The sequence below is a fragment of the Pygoscelis adeliae genome, unplaced genomic scaffold (assembly GCF_000699105.1).
Source record: "Pygoscelis adeliae isolate BGI_AS28 unplaced genomic scaffold, ASM69910v1 Scaffold71, whole genome shotgun sequence".
Lineage (NCBI taxonomy): Eukaryota > Metazoa > Chordata > Aves > Sphenisciformes > Spheniscidae > Pygoscelis > Pygoscelis adeliae.
Window position 1 is genome coordinate 607,451 of NW_008824356.1, and position 11,019 is coordinate 618,469.

The following is an 11,019-nucleotide window of genomic DNA, read 5'->3' on the forward strand; positions in this document are numbered from 1 at the left end:
AGGAGAACAAGGAAGAGAAGAATGGCTGGGCAGCTTGCAAGTTATCTGAGTTGTGTTTAAGTGTTCTTGAAAACCACTTTATTAACTTTCTCTGAAATGGCACAGCAGCAGGCAGACTTTCACTGTAAGGTTACTTATGTGTGTCACTGGTAGACGTGGACCGATACAGTGTAAATAGTAACTAATTGGAGAATAAAAGCAGATTCACTTTCTGACTTTAACTTACATGACATTTTTTCTGAAATTAGTTTAAGCTCCTGTGCAAACAGACCTACCCATGATTTGGATGAATGTGGTCCATAGACTATTGCTTTTAATCAGTGTTATGGTGGGGGTTTTTTAGGTTACAGCATTTCTCTTCTGACAATTGCTTGCTGGGTGTTAGTCTACTTAATGATCTCTTAATTAGACCAGTATCTGGCTGAATTCACTTCTGCATCAAATAGAAAACTAAGAAAAATACCCAGATAACCCATGTTAAATAGATATCATTAGAAAAGCAATAATAACTCCACAGGGGAAGGAAAACAGGCTGGCAGATATCTTATTAAGGTTATCTGGGTTTTTTGGGGGGTTGGGTGTTTTTTTGTTTGGTGGGTTTTTTGAAAAAATTTTTTTTTGAGGAAGGACAAAGATTTAATTACTTATTTGCAAGGTAAATTTTCTCTTGGATCAATTTTTAATAAGGAAATGTTGGACAAAGCCAGCTGGAGACAGTGAGATGTCCACTTCAGATGTCTGTGGAAGCCAGACTGATTCCTGACTGTCAGTCTACAGGGAGTTTCAGACTTTGATTTTAATACTTTGAGAAAGCTTTGGGTTATTAAAGGAGGATTTTTAGGTTCATCTATTAACTGGCTGTATAACTTGATACTTGTTCACTTAGACCTTTCACAATATGCTTCCTACCACAAAGTAGATTCGAAACTTTGTAAGGTGTTCGGACTTTTAAGATAGGATTGACATTTCAGCAACAGAAATGTGGATTAGACATGAAGAAAAGTCTAACAATAAGGATAGAGACTAGATGGCCTGGGATATTATAGGAACTGCAATAGACTGTGCAGTTTCCAAAAACAGATAGACATCCATCTGTCTAGAGTAACTAGATAACTATACTTGATCCTATCTTGAAGCAAAAGTACAGGCTAGATCATCCTGCCCAAATTTTTCCTCATTTCTGAGAAATATGTAATTAAATATTATGAATATATTTAAAAGACTTCATCATGTATATAATCTAAATTACTTGGGTTTCAAGAGGTACTCTCAACAAAAATCATTATATTGAGGTACCATACTATATTACAGAGACCTTTTTTAATGTCCTATTCCTATGAATGAGATTTTATTAGCACTTGTGGGTTACAACATAAGTTATCCAGAATCCCTTCGAGCATCACTGAACTTCTTAAAACTAGTTTTATTTAGCTTCTAGGTACATTCATGTTAACACACACGTAAATTACAGTTAAAACAAAACAAAAAATCATGCTATCTTATTATATTTGTATATTCCAGATAAGACTACTGCTGCCCTTGCAGAAAGGCTGACACTGTTCTTAAAAGCTTAAGTGAAACAAAGTGTTTAAAAGAAATGGGGGAATAGTTTCAATCTTTTTTTATCCCCAAGCAACAGAAAGAAACTCTTTCAGAATATATTGATGTGATGCTGAACTCTGCTATAAGAGTATTTTTTATTTAAAAAAAACCCAACAAACCTAAACCCTAAAATTTTACAGAGAAATAAATGACTAGAAGATAGAGGAAAATAAAGGGTTTTTTGAGTTAACATTAATTGCTTGACACTTGAAATGCCATAAAATACATACTAAGCATTTTAAATAATATTTAGGGGGCTATCATTACTATCCAGAAACTTATTTAAAGTGTCAATTAAAATCCTATAACTTCTAACAAGAATTCAAAAATTCAGGCTATTTTTATAGTATTTAAACTCCAAAGTAAACTAAAACAAACTATTTCTTAAAATTGGATATAAGGAAGGGTTTTGAGTAGAAACTCTGTCTGGAATATATCAAATGCTATAAAGGAGACTAAGAGCTAAGATACTATAGGGGCAGCTAGAAAGAACTTGGGAGGTATTGTGGGGGACTGTGTGTATTTGTTTTTAAAGCTTAAGAGTTAGTTTCAAAGATAATTACATGTCTCCATGTGTGTTTTATTGCTAGAACAGGCTTCCTTTCGATCCTTCTGTAAAAAGAATGAATGCCTCCATTCAGTGTGCTTTAAGTGTCTTCATGAGTGTTTAAAAAAAAGTTAAACTTCAGTTCTTCACTTTTTGTATATACTTAAACTAGGAAAAGTTTGTGGAAGAATGTCTGCATCGAAGGTCGTTTTTTTTTTATAAGTTTTTTTATAGGAAAACTGAGATTTCTGCCCGTTCTCTTTTTTCTAAGACAATGTTTGTATTTAGTGATGTAGCCATTTATTTTAACATTCCATTTCGTTACTGGTTGCCAAAGATGTCTTTACTTAAAGAGGAAAAAAAGCTCTTGCTATCAAGACCTTTTTTCTAAAGGGATTGGAGACTTGAGTGTTTTGAAAAAACACAAAAGTTCCTAACCAGTTCAACTAGGCAGTGGTCTTGAACCTCCCGTGCCAGTGGTGACTGTGTCTGTTAAAGAAGTCCCACCAAGAAAGCTGGTGGGTCTCAGTTCTCACAGCTGGGGAATACTTTTACAAAAGGAGGAGGTACAAGAGATGGAAGATGCAGAGTTCTTTTCAAGATTTGCATAGTCTTCCCCTAGATAATAAAGCACAGGCTTTTATACCTCACTCAGCTCTTCACTGAAGTCTGTACCTTATAAACTATGTGTATTATTGTTCTCCAGCCCAGAAGCATAGGAGTATAGAAAAATCCATGTTTTTCCATAGTAAGTGTCAATATAAATTATATTGCTTGTGAAATGTGCACCACTGTTTGTAAAACCTGCATCTAACAATCTGTCTCCACAGACGTTGTGAGAACAATGAGGGCTCTAATAGCAATGAAGGGATTAAAATATACTCACCCTTCTAATCTGTGTCTTCCAGTAAGGATGTAAATTAACAATGTTCAAGTCTTCTGAATTTGATAGACTGTAGTAAAGCATTTTGAAAAAGCAGAGTATAGGTGAAAATCTTCCATTAAGGAGAACTGCTGTTTTTTGAAGACTACCTTTAAGTTGGGGGCTATTAGTCCTGTTGGCCTTTCATAGTCAGAACAGAATTTGCTACATGAGAAAGCTGCAGCAAAACCAACAAAAACAATTAGCAGCCATAAATACTAGTCCTGGTAAAAAGGATTGATGACTGGAGGAGAGGCGATAGCTGTTTAGTTCTCAGCTGATTTCAGTGCAGGCTGCAAAATCCAACAAAAACATACAAAATACTTGCTCCTCCTGGCTCTGTTGCAATGGCTAAAGAAGAAGATATTGCTAATAGGTGATCACCATAATTGGCTGTTATTGTGATGTAACTAGATACGTGCTTTGAGAATTTCATAAATTTCTTCCAAATTACTGAAACAACCACATCTAGTTTAAAACTAGGTATATCCTACATTACATTGCACGGTGAGTACAACATAGCTCTATACCTTAAGCACTGTTGAGTACCAGCCCTGTGTCACTACAATGACTGTTGCTCTTATCTTTGCACAGCCAGACAACTATCCACCATTTCAAGAAGCATCAGTCTTGGGAGCAGTGCTTATTTAATTTTTAAACTGAAAATGGTTGTGTGAGCATGGGTCAGTTTCCCCTCTCCACATACACTCCAGTTTGTGTGCCGGGTCCAAATTGAGGCCCGATTCCTTAATTTCATATAAACTAAATAATGCTTATTCCTATGAGTAGTTCCATTACTGTGAGGCAATTATTAACACAAGAAAATACTATATAATGCATGTAAAGAATTCAGCAGAATTCAGCTACGAATAATTCTGTGTACTACAGATGAATAAGCTTTCTGCCTGTTTTAGTTTGTTATATTTGGCTTTTGCTCTCCTCTTTCTTTCCTTATTTTATGTGTAATTACTCTCAGGAAACAGAATATTTATTTAATATTGTTCTTTTTCTGGGCAGAAGAATAGAAGATTTATTTGTCGGGGGAAGAATCGAGAACCTCCTACCAGGCTGACACTATGTAGGCATAAAGAACTGAGTTAAATCTACCACTGAGTGATTAATTGGATTAATAGTCAGAAGGTCAAATGAAGGACTAGGTTCTCAGCTTGTGCAGTTTTGTTCTAGTGCCAATCCACTAAATGGAGACCTAGCCCAATGTGGTAGTGTTTAGATACTAAATAGGCATGTAAAATTTTTCCTAACCTTCCTAACTAGTCACAGGGTGGAACCATTTCTAGTTAAACACTGGGGTCCCAGAACTCAAGTTAACAAAAGCATATCATGGTATTACCGAGCTGGCCACAAAGTGACCACAAACATAGATGACGGCCCCTGAGCTGCCCTAGTGTTTGCTAGAAGAATATTGACAAAAAGGTTGTCTGGCCAGAGGGATTTCTGAGCAGCTGTAGATCCCCTGGGAAACTTTGGTATAGTGCCTGCTTCTGCTGCTAAGCCTTCTTTCCTGCCAAAAGCAATAGGGGTGCAGAGGAGACAGAAAGAGCACAACCTAGGGGCCAGAGGATGCTGGCATGAGACCCTGAGCAGCTCCGTATCAGTGACTGAAGGCAACCAGGCAGCAGTAGGAGACTGCAGTTTGGAGAAGGGGAGGATGCTCCTTGGAGCCGTGGAGACAGGCGGATGATGTGGAAGGAGTTTGATGCAGCTGCTGGTAGTAGGAAGGAAAGATGGGAATTCAGGTAATTCAGCTGTCTCGTCTTAAGCCCCTGAGGATAACTCTTTTCATCCAAGGACCCTATAGGAAATGCCAGCTGCTATCACAGCCAGCACTCTGTTAGCAACGGGAACAGGAACTTCCAGGTCAAAATCATGTTCTTGGGTAGGACGGCAGGCCTTCATCTTTCTGCGCTCCCCCTTCTGCTGAAAAAGCAGATAGCCTACCTATAGACATATATGATGAGCATAATGATTAGCATAAAAACATACCACGTGAGTTTCTGAGCAAACGTTTTCCTTCTGGACACCAAGACTAAATCAGCTCAATATGTACTTTTCCTAACAGCCCAGCTGCAGTGCTGATGCCCTTGGGCTTGTGATCCTCGGCATAGAACACTCAGTCTACGTTCAAATCTATTGCTCTTCGCTCTTTAACACTACTATACAACAGGGGGAAAAACAATCTTTGTCTGTTTCACTGACAATGTTTTGCTATCTTTAGACAATTTTATCTAGCTGATCCTTACCTTACACTTAGAACTAAGCCCATTTAAGGGAATAGCTACTTGGCTTCATCTCCAACAATTTTAAACAAGTCAATAGCTTATAAGCATGCTGCAAAAAGTGCTTTCTCCATCTGTCACCACTCTTGGAAATTCTAAGAAACAATGGAAAATTTACCCAGAGGAAAAAGATTTTCACCAGATGAAAATTCTTGTGTTTCCTCTTTCTTTTAACAGGAGATGGTATTTTAGCTTTCTACTGTTAAGATTACTGGCTGCAGTTACATCTATAAGGGTCATCTCCCATGACTGGAAGAGTCTCTTTGTGGTCTAGGCATCAGTTTTGATGTGCAGGCTCCTTGAAAAATGCATTCAAAATTCAGCAAAGGCAAGCCAGCCCTGCATCTCTTACAGAAAGAGTGCAGATAAACGGTTCTTGCACTTTACTTTCAGGAGGTGCATGAGGCTCTGAAAGCTTCAATCCCATCTGCTTGTTTACCTCAATTCAGATTTTTAGGTATGTTTTAGATGAAATTCCTGTATTTCATAAGACCTTCCCGTATCTTCTGCTGCCCTTGGCCAGTATACTTTCTTCCATGAGCTATTGTGCAGTAAGGTACTGGATTGCTTCCTCGTGTATCTGCTTTTCTGTTTAATTTGTGTGCATTTTTGAGTGAAAAACAGCATTTAGGTATAAATTATGATTTGTTATTAACGATGAAGCTAAGCAAAAGAATGGATTGACAGCATTTATATAAAGTTGCTGTCAAGCAGCCCTGGCAGGAGCATGAAACATAGTGAGTAAGGAAGTGAAAGCTGTTCCTGGAAAATCTGCAGAGTTCCAGTTGAATCAAAACAGCCATGGCGTGCAAGTCAATCTCGCAGGAGCAGAGAACAGTGGTGAAAATCAAAGCAGATTGTAATGGCATAAATCATTCTGAAGAAATGCATAGGTACTTCTTCACTGTTTAAATACTACTGAAGATCTACACAGGATGAAACTCGCTTTTAAAGTCAATTGTAAATGATTGTGGAAAGGAATCTGCCAGTCTGATTCAGAATACAAAGGCAGACTGACAATATGGTTTATTCCACTTCAGCATATATGAGCATGCACTCTGGGTAAACTTGCTGGAAGAAACATCCCAAGTAAAACCAATGAGATTGTAAAAGGTGGCTTAAACAGTTGTTTATCTACAGAACAAAATGGCAAGAAAAGAGGAATAACTTTCATAAAGATATAGTTCATGTTACATTCACATCTAGTATCAGCCCCCCACTTGCATTAAAAATAGCAGAGCTGTTATATGGAAATAGTGTATCTTCAGAAGGCAGTCGAATTTTGACTTGTGATTAAAATACAGAATCAAATGTTTTCAATAAATAGTTAAGGAGCAAATAAATCTACTCTGGTTTCAGTGGAAAGCTTCCACTATCTAGATTTTTTCCCCCCAGAATGATTACATGGAAATCAAAGTGAAAAGACCAGTAGACAAAATGGAACTATATAGACAAACGTGGTCATACTGAGACTAAAATAAGCTGAAATTGTTGCTTCCAGGAATAATTCTTAGGCTGAGCTGGCAGTATGAATGTGTTCTTGACTTTAATTCAGCCAGTGCTCAAAGTTGCAAGTCCACAACAAAGGAAGGGGGAAGAGCTACTAAACTCTTCTTGGGAGCTAACTTGGGCATAGATCAGGTATGCTGATGCAAGCCCAGAGTAGCTTCACTAAAATTGCAAGTATAAACTTAAGCTAGGAATTGTTCCAATTAAACACAATATATTCTATTTCTGACACATATTTCCTTATCCATTAAGACTGAGACACTAGTGAAGGCATGAATGCCAAAGAGAACCAGGTACTGGAAAAGAAAATTATGTTCTAATTAGGCTGAAATAAAATATTCTAAATACATTAACGTGTTATTTTTCCCAAAGATAATTTTGTCTTGCTGAATTTTCCTGTCCTTTAAAAACAACCAGTTAGAGGCTCTGGTTTGACTTTTCTCCCACTGTTTTTTAAAGAACTGTAAAGTGCTGATTGTATTTACCAACTTTATAATCCGATTTTAAACTCATTCAGGGTAACTTTAGTAAAGCTCCTCTGACTATATACTGTAAACAATATTCCTGGATGAGAAAATATCTGTATATTTTGAAACTACTACCATAATCTTCCAAGCTACAAGAATTAAATATATATAACCACAGTTCAATTTAGAAATGCAAATCATGTCCATGAATGGAATGTATTTTTACAGCAGTCCACAAGGAGATTTATGTGGAAGCTGCCTTTGCCACAGATACCCAGAGCTCATATTACCAGAAATATATGCAAGATTTTCTAAACTCTGGTCTTGATTATTATACTTTCACAATGTTTTAAATCAGATTAGGCTGGGATCTCTTCTCAAGCAGGAAGCCAAACAGATAAGAGAAAGAAACACAAAGGCACACATTGCTGTGTTTAAATAGTCTTGAAATGGTTGTTTATCTCCCACAGTACTGTACCTGCCCAAGTACTACCAAGCATCAAGCTTTTACTCCCTCTTGGAGAATCTCAACGCTGAATTTTGGCCTCTAAAAATAATAACCGTTCTTTCAGTAGCACATAACAAGAGATCTGAAGAGTTCTGATACCTATTCTTGTCACTTGAGGTATCCAAATACAACCAACCACAACAGCCTCTCTTCCTGCAAAAACAGTGAAGTTCTCTCTGGGCTGCTTTTAACCCTGAAGTTTCCTAAATGCATAAATCTATTGTCCTGCTGGGTATTCACACGATCCTCAGTCCATAAGCATCAGCAAGCTTTTCAAACTAGCTATTCCTTCATTTGTCTCAGATGGCAGGACAGATCTGGTAGGCAATCTCAAAACCTGTTTGTTGAATCATGAAATGAAACTCCACAAGGGAAAAATGACAGTGGCTTTCTCTAAGAACTAGACTATGACCTCTAAAAACTTGTCTAGGGTCTGGGTGTTTTAAGTTCAACTCTCTTCTCAGTTTTGGAAAACTTCCTCTGTAGATTTTGCTACAAGTTTTCTTGTTGCTTCTATGTTTCTGAACTGGCCCTTCTAGTAAGGCACTAAGGAGTATAATAGTCTTATAATACTGAATGTGACTTTATAAGATATTTTAATCAGTAAGCTGCTTGGTATTTGTTCTGGATTTTTTTTTTTTAATTAATCCATTATAACTGTATATTAAGGATGCATCGCAGTATGCTTAAACTAATGAAGATAGCTATGACTTGTTAACTATTATCTAAGTATTCCAAATTCTGAAGCTGCAATTTGGTATGTTACTCGACATCTCTGTCAGTGAAAATTACACAGCTGAGTTGCATCTACCATTGATATAGTATTTCCAAGTCCAGACTGAAAGCAATGCGGAATCTTACATGGATTGAGTTATTAACTTGCATTTATTTATTTCATTTGTTTCAGACTTCACATTTAGTGTTTACTACAGGTGAATAAGAAGAATAAGATGCTTTAGGCTCTGTTCTTATAATTATCAGTAATCCGATGGCTGCTATCAATAATGTCTATCACTTCTGACATCAGTCTGTAGTTGCATAACAAGGTATCCTACGTATCCATTACCACTATAAACAGCAATTTTTCTTCCCAGTTTTCTTAGCTTTGGTCATTCGGTAGTTAAGTATGCTGAATTTTGTTTCAGTCACAAATATTTATGAGGCATAGTGAGCTCAAATATGTTTTGCTGGAGCTCTTTCCTTTAGGAATTGATATGTCATTAAAACATCACTCTTCTGCATCAGTCTGAACACTGCCAGAATTTCAGAACTTCCTGACCTTTTTTTTCTAAGTCTGTGGTGCTCTGCAGAATAGTTTCTTTTAAAAGCCTTTTCAGCAATTTATAGCTTGTTTTAGCCTGAACACAACCGCCTGCCTAGATGGCATCTTTTTCAGGAGGCTAGTGTCCAATGTACTAATGATGGTACAATTGTATTGCATTTTCTTGTGATTAAAATGTCTGATTTCTAACAACTCTTTTTGCATCGCAGGGGGGTGATCACCAGTGCAGGAGGAGCTGTAAGGGTACAGACTCTCCCAGGACAGGAAAACTACCCTGCTGTAAACGCCAATGGGATCCAGTCTCAGGTGCTCACTAGATGGGCTTCGTCTTTCTCAGTGACTCGTAGGTGGATCACACTTATTGTTTTGCAAACTATCTTTGAAATATTAACAGAAGTCTAGGAAACTGCTTCAGTGCTCTTCTATGTATAACCAAATGTGATTGCTATCTGAAGTGTAGTAACAAAAGTTTTCACTTCTAACTCATTATTTTATCTTCATTTTTCCACAATTTCCTTAAAATACTATTCCAGCTAGACTAGCTAGTCTGTAGCAGAAGCTGATACATAAAAATGGATCACAGTTACTTACAATATAATGACGTGATAACAGGCAGTTGGCAGTGCAGTTCCATGACAATTTAAGCTGATCTAAGTCAGTGCTTTGATCCTGCTATTGCAGTCCTGTCCTCCTACCGCTTCCAGCCGTATAATTTTATCCCTTCTCTCCCCCTGCCTGCCTTTATGCAGGCAGTAGCACTTGTCAGGCCCTTCAAAGAGCTTATGCAGCGTTCCCTGCAAACAGAACACTGACCGTCCAAAAATAGGAACGTCAGCTTAGATGTGATGTGGTCATTAAGCTACAGCGTGACATAGTGGTTTTTTCAGAAGTTTTTGTCCGCATAGTTGAGATACTGTGCCTGACTGCAAACCAGTTATCACGCCCTGCCACTTGGTGAGGTTAAACCACCCTCATAAAAATGTATAAAGAAGCCTACTGGTTATATAAGCCATTGTGGTTTCAAAAATATTGAAGTGTATGTGTTTTCTGGTATGTTCTTTCAAAGTTTGGGAAACAAATTTCTCTAATGCGTTTTTATTGTTTACATAGCTAAAATTCAGCCTACTATCTCTAAGATATTAGTAATCCTTGTATAGTGTCCACTGCAAATTAATAGCTAAGAACTTGGAATTACAGGTGCTTTTGATGAGGTTGTAAGTGAAATCCACTTCTCCAGATCAAGTCCTGAACGTATCTGCTAGAAATAACATCTGCTACAGTTCAAAAACTCTTATCAATTAGATATGCTGTAATTATTCATCAGCTGCTATTGTTTCAAATGCAGAAGTTCAAAGGAGAAGTTTATTGCTTGTAAAACAAGGAGTGCAATACTGGATTGCACCAAAGATCTGTCTAGGCCCGTGTCCTACTCGAAGGGTAGCTAATGGCAGATGATGAAGAATGGTTATTGGAAATATAGCACTCTTCAAGCACTTGTAATTTCATCTAAACACACTGAAATACAGTAAATTTATTCTTCCAATATTTTAACAGGTACCAAGAACACAGCGCTTGAAGCTGTTGGGCAATCAGTATCAACGGCACGTCCTTCTACAGGTACGAGATCTCTGCAACAAGGGAAGCCTCCTGTGATAAGATGTGCTACAGTGCATGAATCCCTGACTAAAATGCAGTGTTTCATAGGATTTGTTTATTTTTAAAGAAGAAAATATATACCATATCTGTTTTTGCAGTATATCTTTCATCAGCAAAAATGGAATCATTTGTAATTGAGGAGATTGATTCTGACTTCAGTAGCATTCATGTAAATTAAGAAAAACTTGAACGAATTTAGAAAAGTAATACAAATAACAGAAAGGAGGGA

At 37.3% G+C, this 11,019-nt stretch overlaps 1 protein-coding gene across 1 annotated transcript in view; it reads left to right on the forward strand.

Moving 5' to 3' along the window:
* Positions 1–11,019, forward strand: part of COCH (cochlin) — a 26,120-nt gene that overhangs the window by 7,577 nt on the left and 7,524 nt on the right. Inside the window, exons 4-5 of the mRNA XM_009319454.1 lie at positions 9,344–9,477; positions 10,689–10,751. Of these exons, the coding sequence (XP_009317729.1) occupies positions 9,344–9,477; positions 10,689–10,751 (197 nt within the window). The remainder of the gene's footprint in view (positions 1–9,343; positions 9,478–10,688; positions 10,752–11,019) is intronic.